Source organism: Myxocyprinus asiaticus, chromosome 35 (assembly GCF_019703515.2).
Source record: "Myxocyprinus asiaticus isolate MX2 ecotype Aquarium Trade chromosome 35, UBuf_Myxa_2, whole genome shotgun sequence".
In the NCBI taxonomy this organism is placed as follows: Eukaryota; Metazoa; Chordata; class Actinopteri; order Cypriniformes; family Catostomidae; genus Myxocyprinus; species Myxocyprinus asiaticus.
The window spans coordinates 36,862,126-36,886,224 of record NC_059378.1 but is presented as its reverse complement, the minus strand read 5'-3'; the positions used below and the strand labels follow the sequence as shown (position 1 = coordinate 36,886,224).

At 35.8% G+C, this 24,099-nt stretch overlaps 1 protein-coding gene across 2 annotated transcripts in view; it reads right to left on the bottom strand.

Moving 5' to 3' along the window:
- Positions 1 to 1,543: 1,543 nt before the first annotated feature.
- The window catches only part of LOC127426107 (cell division control protein 42 homolog), a 34,504-nt gene continuing 11,948 nt past the window's right edge, over positions 1,544 to 24,099 (bottom strand). Inside the window, exons 2-6 of one of the 2 annotated variants that reach the window (XM_051672635.1) lie at positions 19,846 to 19,988; positions 19,078 to 19,150; positions 14,726 to 14,835; positions 13,005 to 13,202; positions 1,544 to 2,821 (exon numbers count right to left, since the gene is read on the bottom strand). In XM_051672635.1, the coding sequence (XP_051528595.1) occupies positions 2,732 to 2,821; positions 13,005 to 13,202; positions 14,726 to 14,835; positions 19,078 to 19,150; positions 19,846 to 19,950 (576 nt within the window). In that variant the 5' untranslated portion in view covers positions 19,951 to 19,988 and the 3' untranslated portion in view covers positions 1,544 to 2,731. Of the gene's footprint in view, positions 2,822 to 5,067; positions 5,820 to 13,004; positions 13,203 to 14,725; positions 14,836 to 19,077; positions 19,151 to 19,845; positions 19,989 to 24,099 lie in introns of those variants that run through there. The other variant, XM_051672636.1, reaches the window with a different exon arrangement.

Sequence of the window (24,099 nt, the reverse complement as noted above, 5' to 3'; positions counted from 1 at the left end):
TAGAGCAGGGTATTTAATTAAAGTTCCAAGAGGTTCGGGCTACATTTCCTCCCCAGCAAAGATCTGGACACTCATAACTTACACTGTTTCAGTAGCCAATATGGCTTGTATGGCTATACAATGAAATAAGTGCTTTTTTGGAACATTTTTACACATTTCCAAATTGGCAGCAATAAGTACTTTATAAAAGAAATAATAAAACCCAAGGAGCAAGGATGAGGACATTACGGGCCTATAGACAAAGCCAAAGTAGTGGGGTCTGAGGGATCTTCTACCAAAAAGAAAATAGATTAAAATATGAATGGGCTTTCAGGGGCATAAGATGACAGAACATTCAGGTAAGTCTGCCATCTGAATTGACCATTTCCAAGTCCGAAAGTTTGAATAAACCATTTTTACACACTTGATGTGAAAATATACTAACATTAAATCAACCACAATTTACAGTAAACAATGCAGCTAAAAAATACTGCTTGCTATAGTTATTTATTAATGGGATGTCTTTTGGCTGTATTTGCATGCCATCCCTTACCAGAGATGATGCCATCCCTGACTTAATTTTGTGAAAATTGTGTTCTTCTGTTTGTTCATTATGAAATGCTGGTAACATGCTGCTTAAAGATAATTTTAGCAGAAAAAAAAACCGCTTGGACTACTGTATATTCTGTACACTGTACTAATATATATATATATATATATATATATATATATATATATATATATATATATATATATATATATATATATATATATATCACAAATCTAATTTGACCGGTTCAACCGTCAAAGTCGGACTGGCTGTCAGACAAGTGCAGATAGTTTCACTTTGCTTCATTCTCTGCAGTGTTTTAAGAGAAAGATGCCATTATCCATCTATATTGCCGCTTGCTGTGTGTCTTGCTACGTTCTACTGTCATTAAAATAACCATTGCAGCAACTCTACTCACATAAATGGGAAAGGAAATACGAGTTCAGTGCTTGATAAAAATAATATTTGTGGACAGGGCAGGTACTATATGCAATCTTGACCTTTAGGGTTGGCAAGTGGTTGTCTCTTCATTGGACCGGGAGGAGGAGGTGTATCAAAGATTTCTGGGGGGCAAATCTAGGGGGGCAATGCCGGCCCATTTTTGGGAATATAGCTCCAAAAGCCCAGTGCTACACACCCCATAGCAGTTATGATGTCCACAGCTACATTATTTTCTGGCAATCTGGTCTGGAAATAAGCCAAAAATAAAAATAAATAAATAAAAATAATGCAACTGCCGATATTTATAAGCGACTTCATGAAAATAATACGTCCAAAGTTGCTTCTAATAAGAGGACTTGGCAACACTGTTGTGATGAGTCTGGATCATGGTTATGATTGTCCAGACCTTTGCTGGGGAGGATATGTAGAAAGCTGATCTCTTGGAACTTTAATTGAATACCCTGCCCTGGTCTACAAGGAGAAAGTACACAAAAAGAAGCATTTCAAGAGAGCTGTTTCTTGGGGACAGTCTAAATATAGTGCCTCATAACAAAAACAGGGATTGGAACATGATAAAAGGCAATTAAGGTATAAGTTTAATAATTTTTTTCCAAAAGAATGCATATACATTACAAAGGAGAGACTTCATACAGAGCAATTTGTTTATACCACAAACGAACAAAAACATTGTTAGGTTGTTAGAAAACGAACTTTTTATATGCCTGCATTGCACGATTAAACTTGGTTCTGTTGAGGGTTTAACGTCTGTCTGCAGTACTACATATACTTGTGGATTGCTAGTTTGTTTTCTTTCTTAAAAGTACAGGTGGATCAGAGAAATGCTGGGATCCAGCCCCTAAGAAGTAAAGGAGTGAAATGAACCTTACTAAAAGAAAACAAAAATTTGAATAATAATTAAAAAACAAACAAAAAAAACAATGACAGAAAAAAAAAAAAAAAAAAAAAAACATTTGGTAAAAACAGCTGGAGCCTACAACAACTTTTGTCAGCTTACATTATTATTAATGTTAACCTATACAAAGGAACCTGAAAGCTTACCTACATGCATCACAAGTTCTGGAAACACACTTTCATGGTCCCTAGCAACGCAATATAACACGCCACTTGTTCTGCTAACACTGTTAGAAAGTTCCCTGCTTGAGACAGACCAATTTTTGTCAGAAGTCAACATTATCGCAGAAAACCATTCATAGAGCTATTATCTCAAATGCCTATTAATTGGGAATATTGGCAAAGAAAAAGGAGCTATTATTTCTAAGCACTTCAGGTGGTGATGTTCAAGGGTGTGGGGTAGGGATTACGGTCAACTCAAGTGCACGTCTCAAAATATGGTCATTCAGCGCTTACATTTTTTAGACTGCTGTCTTCTCAGTTCAGGTCAGACCAATGGAAACACAATGGAGACAAATACAACCTGAACCGAATTAAGACTTGAGCAACTTGCAAAGCATTACTATCAAATTCACCCACTTAAATGACAAGGCAGCACCTCTATTAAAACTCACCATGAAGTACAGAAGACCCCTGGCCCCTCTAGGTTTTTACATTAATGGGTTTGTGATTTGTGTGTTTTTATGCATATATGTGCATGTGTATGGCGGGTAACTCTTATATATCTTTATTGCAGTGCAAAATATTGAAACTCACTTCTTTTACACATTGCTTTTAGAGTGTAAAGCCGTGTCACATCCTTAGAGCAAAAAATGAAGACAGGGTGGGGGTATAAGGGAAAAGGCGAGCTCAGAGCAGCACGCATTTACGCTTCTTCTTGGGCTCAGGAGGCTCCAGGGCTGCCAAAATCGCCTCATCAAATACGTTCTTTAGTCCTTTCTGTGAACACAAAGCAAGGGAGATATGGACACTCAACATGGGTCAACACACAGACAAAGAAAAACTAAAGAAAATTTGATGGGACAGTTGGTAATGGAATTAAATCATTTCTGCCATTGGGGTAACACAATCGGGTGACATTAGACATCTGAAAATGATGAATAGAACAAAAACAAAAAAAAGTATTGTAAAACTAATGGGCGACTCTCACAAAAGCTATCAAGTCCTGGTCATACTTAACCACAAAATCAATACAAAGAATATGGAATTATATTTTGCATAAAGAAAACGAAGCCTACATTTAGGACTATAGATTTTTAATGATGTTACATTATATTCAGGACACGGAAGCACATTTCACAAACCAATCATTAATACTGTAACATGTTCTGACATTTTACTTTTACTATTCCTATGGTTTTCAATGATGATTCTCATTAACGAAACATACTGCATTGGAGTAAAATTAGCAATAATGAAAGACAGTACCAAGGATGTACTACTATGATAAAAAATATATGATTGAAATTGCATATTAAGTTCACATATTACATTTTGCAAAATGCGGTAATGAGAATATCATAATGACCATATTTTTTCATGTTGCGGTAATAGGATATGGGGGTCAAACGTGTTTAACTGTCATGAAAATAAATGTCACAATGTAAAAAAAAAAAAAAAAAATCTTAATGGCCCTAAAAAATAGGCTTCATTTTCTATGTGCAAATTTTTTTTCTAATTTCTTTTTTAATTTTGGAGTAAAATAGGACCAGGACATTTTCTTGACAGGTTTCATGAGAATCAACCTAATGGATATGAAGCATAAAATAAATGGCACATTTGATGTTTTAGAACTGCACATGCCGCAGGGATCATATTTACTGTGGAATCAAGCAACTAAGAACATCAAATGAAAATAAGACAAAAAGATCAAAGTAAGTAAGTAGGAAGTGTCCTAATAACTAGGCCCAGACGAAATTTGAAGACGTTTTTATGCATTTTATGTGCTAAACTAGGCAGAAAATGTCAGACAAGTTAAAACATACTAAAATGAGCTGATATTACAACTTTTAATGGTAGCAAAAAGCATCAAATTAGCCCAAATATTTAGGCTGCATCCACATCCCCCATTTTCATTTGAAAATCAGTTTTCAATATCCTAATATCATTGGTTTCCAACAGTAAGGGGTTATGAAGTGCGAAAGTCCTAGTTATCGGTGCAGGAAACCACGTTACAGTGTGGATGAACGACATAAATATAGCAAAATCAATATGTTTTAACAATATTCCATTAACATTCCGTTTTCTAACATATTTTCCAAAGTATGCAGTAATAGACAGCGTTCGAAACGCTTTGGAATGCCGTTTTCATCCACCGAAAACTGTGTGAATGCAAGGTCATAAACGCAGCAAAATCAATGCGTTTCAAAACGAAAATATATTAGTCTGGACATTGCCTTAAACGAACATGCAAGGGTCAGTGGGGTGGTTAGGAAGTTCCAATTCTGTGTGCAGATTCCACATGAGCCTGCTAATGAACAAAAACAACAAAAAATAATTTCAGCTAGCTGGTCAAATTCCATTAACTCTGAACACCTCTGTACTTAAATTGTAACCATTTAGTTTGGACCCAGAAATCAACTGAATTAACCATGCCGGGCCACCATTCGGACATAACACAAGGTGTCAAACAAGAAAGTGGAAGTGCAAGCAAACAGGCTCAGAGACTGAAGGGTTGGTGAGGTGAAGGGCAGGTCAAAACAGAAAATTAAGCCTCGGGGTGAAATAAACATATACACAGAGACAAATGATCTGTGAGAATATGCAACCTGTAGTAAGGAAGTACTACAAGACTGCCCTCATCTGTGTGCATCAAGTACTGCACTTTCAAAAGACGTCAAGTTTTCAAATCACTACTGTTTGTCAACAAAAGTCAGGTAACTGCTAACAGGAGAAACGGAACAAGTACAATAATATGCTTTTCTGTACACGTGCATAGATGAGGGCCAAGATCTTCGGCTGTTGACGTATTCTAAATGAAGGATATGACAAAGCCCCGATTTATCTGCAAACAACAGGTACGCTTTGTAAAACAAGGCATCGTAGGAAATGTTAAACTGTGTCCAATGAAGTGTGCAATATAAAATGTACATCATTTGGCAGAACATATTTCTCTGGTTAAAACACACCTTTAACTGGGTGACAAACAGCATTAATGCATAATTGATGAGAGAGACACGCTGAAATAATGGCAATTGGAGCTGTCCTTTATTAATGGCACCAATCATTTTACAGGATAATATTAAGCCATTTAAATACATTGTATGGATATGAATGGCACCAAATTGCAAATTGTAGCCATATGTTAAGATTATAATTAAGTATGATACATTTGTTGTAGTACAAAATAAATACACTGGCATGAGGAATGGTGATTCTCAAATGCAATAAATTTGAACAGCAAAGTACTGAAACATTTATCTGTGCTGCTCTTAAATAACAGTAACAAAGAAATAAAGACTATGAACTTAATCAAAAATCTAAAGCAACATATCAATATAAAAAAAAAAAAAATTATATGCAACACCTTCATTGTAAACGTACATTATTATTTAATTTTTTTTTTTTTTTTAACTCAAAGGGCATGTAAAACAAAAACATTGTTCTTTAAAAAGGAGAAAATTTGACATAGCCAAAAGCTGGATCTAACTTTAGTCTCAAAAGAAAACGAAAAGTAGAAAAAGAAATGTCAAAAGCAATCAAATCTTTAGTTTTGGTGAAACAAGATACATATGACGTCACTTAAGAGATTGGGAAACTTGTCATTTCTGTGGAGCAAGAGGTACAGTAACTAAAGGAAGCAGCAAACATCTGGAGAAGAGTGGGGCATTAGAAAGAGATAGAGGTTTTAGAATATACAGCACTTCCGTTTTCGCTGCGTTTCAGGAGGTTCGAGGGCAGCTAGGATAGCTTCATCAAATACATTCTTCAGACCTCGCTATGAAGACAGAAAGGAAGGGAAAGAGAATAAAGCAGCAAGGTTAGCAGTTACAGAAAACATGAGAAAGTTAGGAGAGGCGAGATGTACAGAGGAACTAGCACATTTCAAAAGAGCACAGAAGCTGGACTCTGAGAGGGAACTAGAAGCTACAAACAGCAGAATCACAGTTGTGAGGAAGTTTCTTGCACAGAACGATGTACTAGTAAAGGAAGAATGACCAAGGATAAACGGAATTGCACAATGTTTCACATTTTCTACGTTTATTGTAAAAAAATCTGTTGAATTAATTTTAAAATGGTAAAATGTATTAAACAGAGGTCGGGATCTGTTGAACTTAGGGTTGGACTAACTAACCCTAACAATGCACAATACTTTTACAGCTTTTATTAATCTTAATGTTAATATCAACATATACATTTCTCAAATCAAAAGTTGTTTGTAAACATTAGTTAATTCACTATGAACTAACATGAACTAACAAATCAACAATTATATTTTTATTAACTGATATTAGCAAAGATTAATAAATGCTGCAATCAATGTATTGTTAATTGTTTGTTCATAAACTAATATTAACGAATAGAACCTTATTGTAAAGTTACCAAAAAGACAATTCAAAAAGTGGCTTTATTATGCAATGTATGTTTATTTCCATATTATTGAATTTGTCATCTGCCTATAATTGGCCTAGTTCACACAATCCATTTTGCAATTTAATTTGTCAATCAGTCCGAGATATATTTATTATGAGGGCTTTTCAAAGGATGCATCAATGCACACCTGTGTCAGACGCTTCGAGCGAATCGTTTGCCTCGCATTATAAACATACAGTTTTTAGGTCGCTGTGTCAAGTTAAACAGTTTGAAACTTGGAAAAACACATCTTGAGATCCCTGCGTTTGTATTTGCACTCCATCAATTTGTGTTGGAACGCAAGAACGTGTTTTCATCTTGTTTTGTCTGCTGTCGGTGAGTGTGGTTTGTTCTCTGTACAAGCACGTTGCCCAAACAGCTGAAGTTTCGCTCACTGCCCCCTGGAGAAAACAGGTGGTACTTCAAGCTTGAATTGCTCAGATGGAAGGAATATTAGTTATCACGGTCCGGGGACATGATTACTTGCGTTATTTATTTTTTTTACACGTTATTTTGTATATAATTAATCATACTGAATTAACGCGTTAAATCAACACACACACAAGGATGAGGAGTAACAGAATACATGTAACGGGATTACGTATTTAAAATACAAAATATAAGTAACTGTATTCCACTACAGTTACAATTTAAATCATTGATAATTAGAATACAGTTACATTCAAAAAGTATTTAGGTTACTGAGAAGATTACTTTGCATTTTATTGCCATTTGTTTCATTTAATATTTAGTCCTTTCAGATGGAAAACATTTTTATGTATAAATATGATCCAAAGTGCATTTGAACAGCGGTGAAACACTTTGATGCGTTACATTCATACGAGCAGACAGAGAAGTAAGTTTGAAGTAAGTTTGGAGCAGAAGAAATAGAAATAAACCTTGTGTAAATTGTCAGCTTTACACTAAGCTAAAATGCTATTTCTAGCCATTTTACATGCACATGTTACCAGACACGATCACTTTTTCAAGAAAATGCACGTTGGATCATTATTTCTTTTTTCTAGTAAGACCTTTGATATTAGGGCAAAAATCGTATTCTTGATAATTTATTTTTTGTTTTCCTGTAAAAATATCTAAAAATCCTCCAAATTGATTTATCTTGTTTTAGAAAGAACACTGCATATGATATTTAGGTTTTTCAGAGAATGTATTTTTAACATGTGTATTTTGTCTTACTGTACTGGCAGAGTTTTTATAGTCAAAACAAGTGAAAAAAATCTACCAGTGCTGAAGAAGTAATCCAAAGTATTTAGAATACGTTCCTGACCTTGAGTAATCTAACAGAATACGTTACAAATTACATTTTACAGCATGTATTCTGTAATGGAATACATTTCAAAAGTAACCCTCCCAAACCTGTATACATACATATATATATATAAATAATTCTTGTTGCACTCTTATCTGTCTTGGATAGTATTTTTCTGATGCAATTTAAACTTTGTAATGCAGCAATTTTCGTACTTCTGTCTCCTTGAGATGAATCGCTTATGTTGTATTATTCCTCTCTTCTAAGTCGCTTTGGATAAAAGTGTCTGCCAAATGAATAAATTAAATAAACGATATTAGCATCTTTTTGTGAATGTAATTACTGTAGTTCAATAACTGGGGACTCTGGAAACGATAAGGTAATAATTAAAAAGTAGTGCTGTCAGTCGATTATTTATTTTTTTAATCATGATTAAAATCCAAAAGACATTTTTGTAGTTAATCGTGATTAATTGCTGAAATTTGCCACTATATATACTTATCAAAATTAATTTCCATCATAAGGAAACAAAACAATATGTAGCAATACAATGCTTTGTTAACATTTTCCAAACAAAGCATTCCACAACATAAAGACAATGTACTAAAATATCACCAATTCAAGTAATATTAAACATTTCCCAGAGTCTAAGTGGGAGTTTGACTAATTGGGAAAAAAGTCCCCACATAGGTTGCATACTCATTGCAATTGGCTTTAAATATCTTAAACTCTAATCCTCCACACTATTAATCTGCCAGTAGACTGTGGCTATCTGCTTTCCTATAGCAATCGTGAAGCTGCGTTCATGATTTGTATCAGAGCGTTAATGCCAGCATCGAGTGCCACTTTGCAAACAAAAACGTATCATTCTGCGTTTTTTGTGATTTATCTGTGGTAATTAAAATGTGCCTTACATAGGCTGATAAATACTTTTACCTCTATCACAAGTCTCATCTGGGCTTGTTTTAGTGTTCAAATAGTGTTAAGAGGTCTTTTCTCCATCATTGTATCACGGGCAGGGCAGCACTGTCAGAGATTCTTTTATTTACTGAGATAGTTGTTATCTTTGGCAGCAGTGTAGCACCACCCCTCACCTGTCAATCAAACGCTACGCTAAAACAAGAGTTTAAACTTTGCCTGTTACGAGTGGCTTTAAAAGGAAATAACCATCCAATTGGAAAATGTAAAAAAAGATACATACACAATCACGAGATTCACAGATCTTCTTTAGTGTGTCTGATATCAAACACAGATGAGAGGCACGATGACCTGAAGCTCCTTTAATACAGGTAATACACTAAAATAATGGATAATTCTGCTTGAGATGTTGGGTCTGTGCCAACATTAAATTTTAACCGCATCTGGGAGAATCAGCGCTCAGTTTTTTTCGTGATTCCTTTGTCTTTTCTGAGTTTTTGCACTTTAATATCATGCAGTAACAAAATGACATAGTGATTGATGTATCTCGTCATAAAACAGAGACCCTCCACTCCAAATCCAATCACAAGTGGTCACAAGAGACGCGTGTAATCTCTGCATGCGCTGCAGTAACCAAGCACGTTATTGGCCATAGCTGTAATTAATCAAGCGACGCGCCTTGGTAGGACTACGATTGCCAAGCACGCGATTGACTGCTGCTATAACAAGTTGAAGTCTGACCCACCCCCCCCGAAACAAAAAATCTTCGGATCTGCACGAATCACAGTGACCAATTTTGTATTCAAAACAGCGAATCTCGCAGAAAGGTGGAGTTTGCATCCCTGTTTTAATGTCAAATTGAATAAATACATTAACTGCGCTAAAATATGACAGAACAATCAATTTCAAACATCATAACTCATTGTCTTTGGCAGCTTTTCTACGTATGCATTTACATTTCAACATATAGCAATATAGTTATTAATTAAATCTAATTTAGAGTACTAATGAAACGGTTTGATGCTTGCTTTGAGGTCTCTCCACATGGAGCATTGCAGTGTTTGAAGTGTATATTTGTTTCATTCAAAGAGCGCTGGTGCTGACACCCTTGTCTTTTTCCACCCTCTGTCATCTGTGGATTAAGTTGATTTGCTTGAGTCATTTGAGGTCTGCTACAGACCTCCGCGTGAGGAGAAATGGTGAAATGCGTTTAGTGTTTACCAGCCACTGCTTTCTCAGATGGGCTTGGTGTGAATTAAAGTTTTAAAACCTGTTATTCCACTGAATTTTGTAGGCATTGTACACAGTAATGTTCAGAATATTTCTTCTCCTGTTTCTGAAAATGTCTGGACCTTAAAATAGTCTACCAAACACTCATTTTAAGTGGAGACTCGTGAACTAGGCAAATACAGCACATTGTAAACACGTTTAGCCGGAAACTAGCGAGCCCGACTACTTCAAAGCGGAAGTACGTCATGAGGCTCAGTGCAAATAGCCAATCTGATTGCAAGCAAACATTTGTGCATATAAATACAGTGATCCAAAAGAGCAGCCAGCCATATTTATGAATGTGCTGCAGGCAGGCAATGCAGCTTGATTTGATTTGTTGCTTTCAAAAGGAAAAGATCAACCAGGTCAGTATGCTTAGGAAGAATGCCATTGAGGACAACATTAATCCAAAAATAACCATATTTACTTCAACTGCCCCAGGTCTTGACCAGGGCATATTCCTTGTAAAGATAATTAAAAAAAATCACACTCAAATTAAAGTTTAAATGCACTTTAAGGGTACAATTTCAGTCGGACTAAAACAATAATTCATCTTTTAAAATGTGTAAACATTTTAATCTGATTTTTGCAAAGTTAGACAAACAGACCCTGATAATGCGATTAGAGATGCACCGAACGATCGGCCACCTATCTCTATCAACCGAAATTCTTAAATCTGTGATCGGCCGATTGTGCTTAGATTCAGTAATTGCAGTATGCACAAAATTACTCAAATATCCATCCCTAGTATTAAATTTAATAACTTTCTCTACCCAAACACAGCTTTTCTGCTAATGTAACCAAGGCTGCATTGGTACGGAAAATTATTAGTGGATATAAAGTGCATTTAATATATCGCCATGGCCGATAAATTTTCCTGTCTGGCCGATTGTTTTTCTTGAGGGTGCCGAAAATCGCCTGCTTGCATGTGAAGCGAATGAGACATGTAAATGACCAGTCAAGGTTCGTTTTGTTGTTACATGCATCATGTTACTACAATAATAGACCGGTGTGCAACAAAGTCTCATTTAAACGGTCCGCATATCAGAGACCCAGGAGACGTGCTTGAGTTCATAATGTTTAAGTGCTTGCCAGTTTCATTCTCCCTCTCTCTCCTCAACAGTTCCCTGTAACTTTCAACGGTCTTGTCTAATGATAAAAAGGCAAATATCAATAAAACTAATATCATATACCATCTGCTAATATGCACATATCTTGTTTAAACAGATGTAATTCATGAACCTCACGAAAATCAAGCGTTTTCTTCCCATTGAGCGCTCATCTAATATCATCCTCTGAAGCGTGTATTCCATCAGCCAGAATCAAATCTTCAGGATCAGGATCAAAAGTTCCTCTGATTCACAAATCATGATGGTCAGTGGTCACAATCCAAGCAGGCGATCCAGGCTGTTTAAACTGTCAGGAGATTGCTGCTGCTCGCTGGATCCGCACCAGCGCGTGAGTGCAACCAAAGTCTTTCTAGAAAGTCAGTCCACTGTAGGCCATGTTTGGAATGCTCTCGGGAAGCTATTTCCAGTCATAACAGTGCAGCTCCTATCTACTTGATTGGGGGAAAAGACCAAAATCTCCAAAACGGTTGGTCAAGATTACGATCAAAGAACATTTCAAATCAGCAGTAAATTCTGACAACACTGGTACCATAAATGGTGCTTCTTTACCTCAGATTACAAAAAAATAAATAAAAAAAATAAAAAAAGCAATTTTCCCAGCTTTTATAGCTAATGCGCATGCACGTTCGAGCAGATTAACAGGTAATGTCTGTATCTAAAAGGTGATTGGCTCTTTTACCTGTAAGGCGGGACTTCCTATCTACATCCGTTGACTGCAGTTGGGCGTTCTAATTTCTCCCATTCATTTTAATAGCAGTGGCCCGTCTCTGCTAAATAGTCTCAGGTGCAATTTCAAGGTAAAAGCACTTCACGTACGCTATAAGTAAATGTCTTAATCACTGTGCAATGAATGTACAATTGGTTTGATTCAGTATTTTTTGAGTGTTTGCTAACGTGGACATGCCATCCATGGTTGCTGGACTACTGTTTGACCTGTTATTTCCTTCCTAATATACTAACAATTTCTTCATGTGCAAATAAATAACTACAATTTAATGACTAAACAGAATTCAGAAGAAACTGCTATCTACCATTTAAAATACAATATTTTTTAAGATTCTTTTTTACAAAGTTAAAGTTTTGTGTGAAATTGAGTAAATACAGTGCAAAATAAGTTTATTTTATATATATATATATATATTTTTAGCAATTTATGTTTACGTTGTTTACTATATTAAATTGTTTAATATATCGGTATTGTGTACTGGCCTATAGGCCACCCTGCTCTCTGGATATCGGCCATTAAAAAAAAAAAAAAAAAAAAAAGAAAAAAGAAAAACATATCGGTCGACCACTAAAAATTATTAACCAATTACATCATACAACCACTTTATATTCTAATTTAGAGTACTATTATATCTACATTATTTCCCACTGAATTTTCGGTTTCACTTGGAAATACATCAATATGGAAGTTAACTGCATTCCAAATGCCTCTTCATGTTGTCTTTATTACTGCATCAAAAATCACATGGCTAAATATATTCTAACATTTAAGCATCAACAGGCAGTAAAGAGATGGTCATTGAAGTATAAGTCGCTTATCACAAACCAAACAAAAAGGTTAATATTCCACAAGTATGACCTTGAAAAAAGCCAACAGGGTTCTGAGTCTCTGGCCAGATGCTATGACGTTCCACTTTCATGTTTAAAGGGAATTAGTTTTGATGTACATAAAATAAGAACATAAACTGGGGGGACTTGGATTCAACTTCATCAAATGTCAACCCTTAACACTTCGAATGCATGTCAACAGGAGACTTTTACTGACCAATGAGAACCATTCAAAAAGGCACAATTCCCTTAAAAAAATCTAACTAAAAGAACACCTTTAAAGGATACTTTAACATATATTAAATGTCCAACTAAAGAGCAGTTTCTGCTTGCAGTGTAAACAATGCATGTTTGTTCATGAACATTTATGATCCCATTTATGTGCTTTGTGTGATGAGACTGCACTCACCTGCGTCAGAGCGGAGCACTCCACATATTTGACAGCTTTCAGATCGCGGGCCAGCTTTTCTGCTGTCTCCGGGGTGATGGGTTTCTGTTTGTTCTTGGCAAGCTTCTCAATAGTAGAGGGATCGTCCCTCAGATCAATCTGTGTCCCCACCAGCAGGAAGGGGGTCTTTGGACAGTGGTGAGTAATCTCAGGAACCCACTAGAGGAGGATAAACAACGAATCAGATGATCGCTTTCAGGTAGACTCTGTGATTTTTTTCTTATTTAAAATGTTTTGCTCACAATTTTGAAACATATGTATCAAATCATGACCACTCATGAAATAAAGATTCAGTCATATCAGTAGCCTTATAAAAGATGTTTTATTCTACATGGAGAGGATCCCGGCATGGGGGCTGCCATGTTAGGATCACATTACCAGCCGAATACTAGGGCTGCACAATTAAATCAAAATAAAATCGAAATTGCAATATGACCTTGTGCGATTATTAAATTGCAAAGGGCTGCGATTCAAAGTTAATTTGCGCTGCTCTGACCAGTCTATATTAAGTTAGAGCATTATTACAGTGTTTTCAAAGCAGTTCTGTGCTCCATATAACTCCAACTCTTCCTCCATTCTCTCGTCATTTGCTTACCTCACGAGGGACAGCGTGTCACCCTTATTACACTCCCAGTGGCAACAAGTGAAAGTGGAACTAACATTACCAACATCCAACAAAATGAAAAGGAACATACATATAATAAATCTATATAAAATATTTAGATACCGCTGCTTGCAGCTATATTTTGTTGTTGTTTGACCTCCATTTCAATTACTTGAATGTTTATTTGATGGTTTATTTGCAGAATCACTTGGAAAAACTTGAAGCAATTTATGAAAAAATGTATGCTTGAAGGCTACATGCCATTGTGTTTATTTCAATTGTTAAATATTTAATAATATTTTAATTTTAATATAAAGTGTGTTTAATTGCATACTGGTTTATAACGTGGTATCATCTAAATTTTAATGTGTCATGACAACACAAAATGTCAAAATCACAGCCAGTTATGGCTGGGTATCAAATATTTATGGTATTAATCACAATGCTTTTGCTGGTGAATCCAAACTCAGTGAGTGAAGCTGTAATTTTTTCAAAGGTTTAAGTAAAACCAGATGTAGGTAAATAAGCTAATAGGGTTGTCAACACCAAAATTTCAGTTGTCAGGTAACAGTGATGCACTGAAATAAATTCTTGGCTGAAAATATAAATACAATTCTGAACACTTGGCCGAAAACTGAATTTTTATTTTTATTTAGACTTTGTTTGGAACAACTTAATTTGTTCAGTTATTCCAAGCAAAATCTAAAATTAAAGATTATTAGGGGTAAACTGAAAACACTTTCTGTAACTACACATTTTATTATAAAATAGAGTAGACAGAAGAATTACATCAAAAATATGTAGCCTATTAAGAAAAACTTTATAGTTAACTACTCTACTGTATAATGAAAAGAGTAACTAATTGGAAATCATTATGGAAATTAATTATTCCTTATTCCAAGCGCAAGACATCAACAATAGAAACCAAGCGACTATCACAACTGGCTTGTAAAAAACTCATATTAACATTTAAGATAAAGGACTTATTGTCTGCCACTTTTGCACATTGTGCATGGGTAGGTCACAAAGTTACTGTGGTATTATAGACAATAATAGAAATAATAGTGTGCAAGCTCACCTTTTCTTTGACGTTTTCAAATGAAGAAGGTGAAACAACTGAGAAACAGACTAAGAAGACATCTGTCTGAGGGTAGCTAAGGGGTCGTAATCTATCGTAATCTTCCTGACCTACAGAGAGATGCAAAGAAAATTATAAATTATACAGAACATATGAGATCCTGAGCATTGCCCAATGCTGATGGAGATCATTCAGTCATGTTTTTGATGGTGCATTTGAACACGCTCACAGCTAAAAACTCTAGGACCCACAGTCCTCCTCCTAAAAAAAAAAAAAAAAAAAAAAAAAAAGAAAAAGCAGTTCCAAGCTCAACCAACCTCCACAGGAATGTATGGAATTCAGTAAAGCTCCTGAGGGGTATTCCAGAAAGCAAGGTTCACTTACCATGACATAAACCCTGAACTCTCGGCTGATTAACCCAAAACTTGCTTACCTGCGGTATGTGGGTTTCAGAACACCTGCACTGGGTTAGTTCACGCAACTGTGAGTTTGAAACTCAGAGTTTGTGCGTGTTCACGTTGAATTCAGAAATGCATTCTCAACAGATCGCCAAATTCTCGAGTAACCATGGAAACAGACGCTTAGAAGGTGTGCCATATTTCAGTGACGCAGAACATTAAGTTTTAATGACTGCAAACAAGCATTATTTCATCTTCACTTGTAATAGCGATAGAAGCTACATTGGTTTAGGACTGAGAGTTGGCTTGACAGAATGTATACTGAATCATTGAGTGAATTTTTAAATGAATAAAACTATAACATTTTACCGTACATGTAAAAGCTTAATTCAACATTATTATTAGACCTATCTCGCCTACATTGTTTAATAGGTCGACCGTTGTTTGCACTGAACTTCATTTTAAGTATTAACATTCATCTTCTATTAATATTATAATAATAGGCTATAGCTTTACTATACATTTTATTTTTAATTTGCCATGTTCTGTGCATGCTAATTTTATTGTTACTGTATGTCATGTGAACTGAATGTACAGTTGTGCTCAAAAGTTCACATACCCTGGCAGAAATTGTGAAATTTTGGCATTGATTTTGAAAATATGACTGATTTTACTTGATACTTGATTTTGAAAAAAAACAAAAACAAACAAAAAAAAACTCTTATTTAAGGATAGTGATCATATGAAGCCATTTATTATCACATAGTTGTTTGGCTCCTTTTTAAATCATAATGATAACAGAAATCACCCAAATGGCCCTGATCAAAAGTTTACATACCCTTGAATGTTTGGCCTTGTTACAGACACACAAGGTGACACACAGGTTTAAATGGCAATTAAAGGTTAATTTCCCACACCTGTGGCTTTTAAAAATGTAATTAGTGTCTGTGTATAAATAGTCAATGAGTTTGTTAGCTCTCACGTGCATGCACTGAGCAGGTTAGATATTGAGCCATGGGGAGCAGAAAAGAACTGTCAAAAGACCTGTGTAACAAGGTAATGGAACTTTATAAAGATGGAAAAGGATATAAAAAGATATCCAAAGCCTTGAAAATGCCACTCAGTACTGTTTAATCACTTATTAAGAAGTGGAAAATTTGGGGATCTCTTGATACCAAGCCAAGGTCAGGTAGACCAAGAAAGATTTCAGAAGAACTGCCAGAAGAATTGTTCGGGATAGAAAGAAAAACCCACAGGTAACCTCAGGAGAAATACGGTGTGAAAAGATGGTGTGGTTGTTTCAAGGAGCACAATACAACGATACTTGAACAAAAATGAGCTGCATGGTCGAGTTGCCAGAAAGAAGCCTTTACGGCGCCAATGCCACAAAAAAGCCCTTCTACAATATGCCCGACAACACCTTGACACGCCTCACAGCTTCTGGCATACTGTAATTTGGAGTGACGATACCAAAATAGAGCTTTATGGTCACAACCATAAGCGCTATGTTTGGAGAGGGGTCAACAAGGCCTATAGTGAAAAGAATACCATCCCCACTGTGAAGCATGGTGGGGACTCACTGATGTTTTGGGGGTGTGTGAGCTCTAAAGGCACAGGGAATCTTGTGAAAATTGATGGCATGATGAATGCTGCATGTTATCAGAAAATACTGGCAGACAACTTGCATTCTTCTGCACGAAAGCTGCGCATGGGATGCTCTTGGACTTTCCAGCACGACAATGACCCTAAACACAAGGCCAGGTTGACCCTCTAGTGGTTACAGCAGAAAAAGGTGAATGTTCTGGAGTGGCCATCACAGTCTCCTGATCTTAATATCATCGAGCCACTCTGGGGAGATCTCAAACGTGCAGTTCATGCAAGACGACCAAAGACTTTGCATGACCTGGAGGCATTTTGCCAAGACGAATGGGCAGCTATACCACCTGCAAGAATTTGGGGCCTCACAGACAACTATTACAAAAGACTGCACGCTGTAATTGATGCTAAAGGGGACAATACACAGTATTAAGAACTAAGAGTATGCAGACTTTTGAATGGGTCATTTCATTTTTTTCTTTAACATGTTTTGTTTTATGATTGTGCCATTCTGTTATAACCTACAGATGAATATGAATCCCAAAAGAAATAAATGTGTTTTGCCTGCTCACTCATGCTTTCTTTAAAAATGGTACATATATTAACAATTCTCCAAGGGTATGCAAACTTTTGAGCACAACTGTATTTCCTTTATTTTTAATACCATTTGATGTACCCAGTTGGGGTTTCTAAAAACTTAGAATCATATCACCTTTAATTTCCCACAGTTGCTGATGGTGTCATTGTATTAATAGACCCTCTTTCAATTGTAGGATCTACCACAGTTGTCATAATTTTCCATAGATTTAATGTAATGTTTTTCAGTAGGCCACACATGATTATTCTGTGCATTATAAGATGAAGATCTGCTGTAACAGAAGTGGACAATAATAGGAGATACATGTCTATTGTGTTCTTTTCTTATTTGATGTGGTTATTAAAACTTGCTTGTTGTCTTGTCCCATAAAAGGCCATGGCTGGTCATTCTCATGTAGAGGGTCCATCTGCCTCCAGCAACTTGGTACAGAATTAAATTATGTTGTTTTAATTGAAGATCATGTGTCTGATTATACATTATAGATGTTCATGATCTCAGCATTAGAGAAAGGTAACTCATCTCTTCCTTGTTAATAGGAAGCTGTAAAAGGTCCCTACTGAAAGGCAGATTAAAAATGTAATTTAGAGATGGACCATGTACAGCTTCTGATGGAGTAGAGGAGGATGAACATCAGAAAGATACATCTTTTCATTGAATCACCTGACCACCAGCTAAATTAGGGCACTGTGGGTGATTAAATGACAGCATGTCTCATTTATATTTTCAGATAATGAAAAAGTACAATGAAAAAGTCTGGAAATGTGTGCATTTATATGTACAGTACATTAATTAAAGTGACAAGAAATAAAATGTCTAACCTCTATGCTATATCTGTGGTCCATGAAATTATCATAAATTATCTAGTTAGTGAAGAATGAGTGATTAGTTGCTTAAGCTTTTAATTGGCAGACATTACTTACATATTGATACTATGGAATGTCATTTTATAAATAACATTAATATTAATTGACTGAAGTAACTGTAAATAGAATTTGGGTGGTATAATAATTTTATTCTATGAAATGTATAGAATATAAATTATTTATTAGAAGGGCTAAATATAAATACATAAAGCCTTGTCTTTGCAGTGAAGAGTATGGAAGCCTTTCCAATGTGTTCTGCATTAAAAATACTACAGTATTAAAAACTTACCATTAAAAGTTAAAGCACAACATACACAGTTTGTTCACTTTTGAATGCAAATCTGCAGTGTGTGAGACTGGAAATGCCGGAGTAAAGAAGATTTGTGAGGTAAAGATAGCAGTTTACCGTAATATTGCTTTTAAAAGTATAATATTGCACGTAATCTGAACTTCCATGCCCCCTGTGTCGCTATTAAAAGGGCAGGCATGCGATGACAGCCTCTGAAACTTACTGACATCTACCTGAAATAAACCAACTCTGGAACATAACCTACCTGGAACATAACATAACCTAAGTCGCTATGGCTACTAACATACCCTGAATGTTACCTTAGTTTTTGGAACAGAAAGCTGAGGTAAGTCGTTTAACCTGCTTTCTGGAATACCCCTCTGAGGTCTTATTTCTATAACGATGACAATCACAAATGCTTTTTTTTCACCATCAGCTAACAAACTCCATCCTCATATGAGAGCCACAGAAGAATTTTCTTACGTCAAATGCTTTTATTACATTTTAATTATGAAAAATGCTAATTAAATGTTTTGTAAAATAAATCAGCTCTAAATGAAAGTGAAATTATTGTATAAAAGGAGTGTGCCATGTAAATTTTACTGTACCTGCAGTATCAAACAGCCCAAGGGTGTACGGCTCACCACCAATCATAACCGTAACTGCATAGTTATCAAAGACCTATAATTGAAGTTATTAAAAAACTGTAAAATACAGGACCCTTTATGTACAGTATAAAAGTACCAGTAAAACTTTACAATAAGGTTCTATTTGTAAACATTAGTTAATGCATTAGGTACTACAAACAAAAAATGCATTTTTAGGATTTACTAAATTTGTTTAATGTCCACTTATTAAAATGAACATTGTTTTGCTTTAACTGCCATGCCAGTTTTTATGGCTATTTTCATGGCCAAATCCAGGTTCAAATATTAAAACGAGTAAAAGTAAAAACCTTTATAAGATACTCAAAACTGATTTTGGACTGACTTCTCAATGGTATCAATTTATCAAAATAAAATTGTTACTATTGTTTTGTTTGTTCATGTTAGTTCATAATGCACAACGCAACTAATGCTAATACATACAACTTGTAATGTAAGAAAATGCGTTCGTATATGTAGAAATTAACTAACCAAAGATTAATAAATGCTGTTGAAGTATTAAATTCACTGTTAGTTCATGTTAACAATTTTCTTAGCTGATATTAACGAATACAACCTTATCGAAAAGTGTTACCAAATCTTTAAAACCACTCAATTTCAGAGACATTACAATTGCACGGATAAGTCAAGGCATGAAAATACATTCAAAAACACTACGGCAAAACGTAACTATATAAGTGAATGTGGAAGAAAATGGAAAAGTGTACTCACCGTTGGTACATATTCGGAGGGAAATTTATTAGTTGTATAGGAGATTAATAGACAGGTTTTACCGACTGCACCATCGCCAACAACAACGCACTTGATCGTCTGCATAGCTGTGCTTTTACAAATCCACTGTTCTCATTCAAGATCTGCAAATGAGAGAAAAACACAAGCGTTTATATGAGACACATGTGGCACAGACATAGCTGGCTTTCCACCAACGTCTCAAGTTCAAAAGTTGTAAACAGATAGTAAAGCACGTGGCAATATGCACTGCAAAACATCTCCGTGTCAACCACTAATATCATGCGTGTATGGGATAATAGTATGCAGGACAAACACTTGTGGCAAGCAAATGGAAACATGACTCGTTACGACAAAGTAATAAAATTATAAATCTAAATCTTTACACAAATGTCAATTCAATTGTTAATTAAGATAAAGAACATTATTTAAGATTAAAATAAGTTGACAGCAAATGCAGAGATTCTATTAAAATACACAGAGAACCTGTTGCCCACCATACAGCCTAGATGCTTGTAATCCAATTTGTCTATCTAGTTTTTAGTGACAAGTGTCAAGGACTTGTATATTCCATATTTTATATGGCTTCCTAATAATCCCCATCCATTAATTGGCTGTACCACTCTACTCTCTCCTCTCCACCAATAGCTCGTGTGTGGTGAGCGTACTGGCGCACTATGGCTACCGTCGTATCATCCAGGTGGATGCTGCACACTGGTGGTGGTTGAGGAGAGTCCCCTTGTTCACTGTGTAAAGCGCTTTGAGTGTAGTGTCAGAAAAGTGCTATATAAATGTAACGTTCTTACATTCATTCATTCATATTGTATATGATCTAAATCCATATTGTCTAAATCGTGTTTATCAGCAAAATGAGAACAGGCCAAAGGTAGAACCTTTTTTAGAATGAAAATAAAACACCTCAAGGCCTGAAATTCGGCACGGGATTGAGAGGGATCTCTCCCTCTCTTGCTGTATCCAGCAGCTCATTGAACGCTTGAGTTCAGTGTGAGTGCACGCAGTGATGAAGCATGTTGTCGCATATTTGCTGATCTTAAAGATGTTATAGATGTATAAAACGTTGGAGTCAGTTTTCTGGAGACAGAAATAGCAAAAATGCATTGTGTAATGCTACAAGTGCTATTCAGCTGCATGGTGAAGAAACGCTAAAACACCTGTTACATCTCTATCTCATAAGAGCTCTATCTGACGTATACAGGTATTTCTTAGTTTTAATAAATATGTAATAATATACATCATTTACATATGAAACTGTAAAGGCCCTTATTGCTTTTGTTGCTTTTCTTATTATTCTTCCGCCAAGGGAGTCTATTGCAGCACTATGAACCGTACATAGGAAAATGCTGAAATTTGGCACACTGAAAGGTGTTATGAATAGCCCCCAGACAATATTTGGGAAATCAAGGCCAAACTCTAAAGCGCCACCACAAGAACTCATTATTTTAGGTCAAAGTCTAACAAATTTTATTATTAGAATTTTTATTGTTTACAGTTATAATTTGCTTTAGATCTTAATTTGTATCCACATTTTCCTAAATCCCGTGATGCTTAGCGTGAAATGTGGGCGTTACTTCCGTTATCAAGTAAACACAGTTGTTGCGGCGTATGTCCATTAATTCTTTTGTTGGTGAGTTGAGGAGAGAGTGTCTGAATTCATGAGGACATACATCAATCGCTATGTCAGTGTGTTACTGAATGACAATAAACAGCAAAAGTCATAAATACAAAGAAAGCTGAAACAAAACCAGCACGCTGTTTTTTCCAGATGCAGTTGTAATCTAAGCACATACTGTATGTAACATTTAGCAAAATGATCTGTTGTTTTAATGGAGTATCTCTGTTAGTTCAGCTACAGATGTGTGTGCTTGTCATCTTGTCACCCTACACGTGGATATTAGACAGACACACTGAGGAAAAGCCATGAGGTTCTTGTGCTTGGGTTTGTAATCGCTTTTTCAAGTTTTCAGAACGGTTATTTCCTTTTAAATCCGCAAACAAGTTACTTTTGTTCAGCGCAGCGGTTGATTGAGAGGCAGTGCTTCGCTGCCATCCATGAAGCATAATTTAGGACAGCGTTTACACCTCAAATGTGATGTGGCAACATGCGTATTTGACAACCTATGTATGTGTTTTTTTGATGACCCAATCGCAAAAGGTTTTGCACCCCGTTTATAACAATATTTAGTGTTGACCATTTGTGATCGAATTATCCAAAACACGTCTTAACACCAGCTGTAAACACGGTCTAAAATGACTGCAGCCAAAGCTAGTGAATACTATAGAACAACTTCCAGTGGAAGTCGCACCCACATCCGTTTCCCCAGAAAGACCCCCAAGAAAAAGTTGGATTAATAATTTTCCACCTGTTGTCGTAGATAGATACTTGACAGCTAATGGGAGGTGGTTTATATAAAATTTTTTGGACCACTTATTTTAATTGCGTTTATTTCGTTTGAAGTGCAATTTGAATTTAGAAATATATTTGGTTTAAGTTTGTCGTGTTTCAATATATAAATTACATTTTTGTTTGTTTGTTTCTTTCATTTTTTACACCATGCCAGCTTCTATGGCTATATTCATGGCGGGAACCAGGTTTAGTTATTTAAAATAATTAAATAATTTTCCTAAAAACATTTTTCCTAAAAACCTTCAAACTAAATTTGGATTCACTTGATTAAAAACCTTTTCAAAAGAATCAACTGAATAATACAGGTTCCTCAGATGTGTAGTTATGACAGTCTAGTAAAATATGTTTAAGGGATAGTGGGTTCTGACAAGATGAGCACTTTGGTGAATTTTCTCCTGCTGGTAAAAATTGGTGTGTGAATTAAATTTTTAAAGCAAACACAATAAAGTAAAAATATTACATACACCATCGGCAGTGGGGTTGACGATGTAATCGGATATCGCTATTCATTTATTTTTTTTATAAAAATATCATGAACATATTACTTGCATATCGCCCTATAGCACTGAATTACACCTCTGAATCTCTCACCACATTTTTCAGTTACAATTGAGTCCACTGTGGAGCGCTGTAGATGTGCGTGGTGTTGAGGTGTTGGACGAGAGAAGGAGACTTGATGGCATCTGTGCTTTCAGGCAAAGCCAAGTGTGGCAATACTTGTAATATTTTGATTCTTATTGAAATATACTCTATTGGTATTCGGTTCTTGGAGTAACGCAAACCAATGGACAAAGATCTATTTTATGGTGGAAAAAATGCAGAGCGGTGCGCAAAGCTTTCCAGACCAAATATGTGTGTATTTGCGTTAAGTCTCTGAAAACCGAAAGAGTGCATTTTATAAAAAGCCAACTTCCAACACTTGTTTTTCTGAATAATAGGCACATGAAATGATGAAAATGCGATAGCCTTCATGTTGACTCGGAGTTTATATGTATATGTGCGTTTCCCTAATGCCGTCAGTATTCGTTTCTATGTAAGCTCTGGGTGAGTGCATTTTTTAAATTCCATTTTTATTAATGCATATTGTTCATTTATTGCTTATTTTGTTATATGAACATTTTCACTTTGTAGTGTTTTTATTGTAATACATGATAAATGATTGTAAGCATGCATATATGGTTTCCCTTAGGCCTATCTATTTATGAATACAGATCAGTCAATAAATCGGTTATCAGATGACTTCCTTTTCTTCAGCTTTCTATCTTGCTTCTAACAACCATCTAAAAATCAAGCAATTCTGTAATTTGACAACTAAAAACAGCAATTTTCTAACCGTTTTAGTTTAGGAGCCCATGGCTTTTGTAGTCACTGTGGTTTTATGCACAGGCATAACGTCATCCATTTAGTTGCTTTACTTACAGTAGTGGGTATGCTAAACCACTATCCAACCCAGATGGCAATTCTGTGAAGTACACACAGAGGTAGCAAAGGAACATCATCCGCCTTTCCCATGGTGTGCGTAGGGGAATTAGGGGGAGAGGTGCGAGACTGAGTGAACCACTTCCTGCTGTTTGTGCAGTGCCTAAAAAGAAGCTAAGCCTCTGCAGTGCTATGCAGCAGTAAATGGGCTGTGAGCCTTCAAACTCACAGATGGTCAGGACAAAGAGATGGAAGCCCATCCCGGCTGTTTCCTTCCCCTCGCACACCGCAATCTGCGGAAGTGAGGCCTGACCTCAATCTACTGTTAGTGGTAGAAAAACCAGGGCTCAACACTAAGAATATTTTTTTATTGGCCTAGTCAGGCCAGAGGT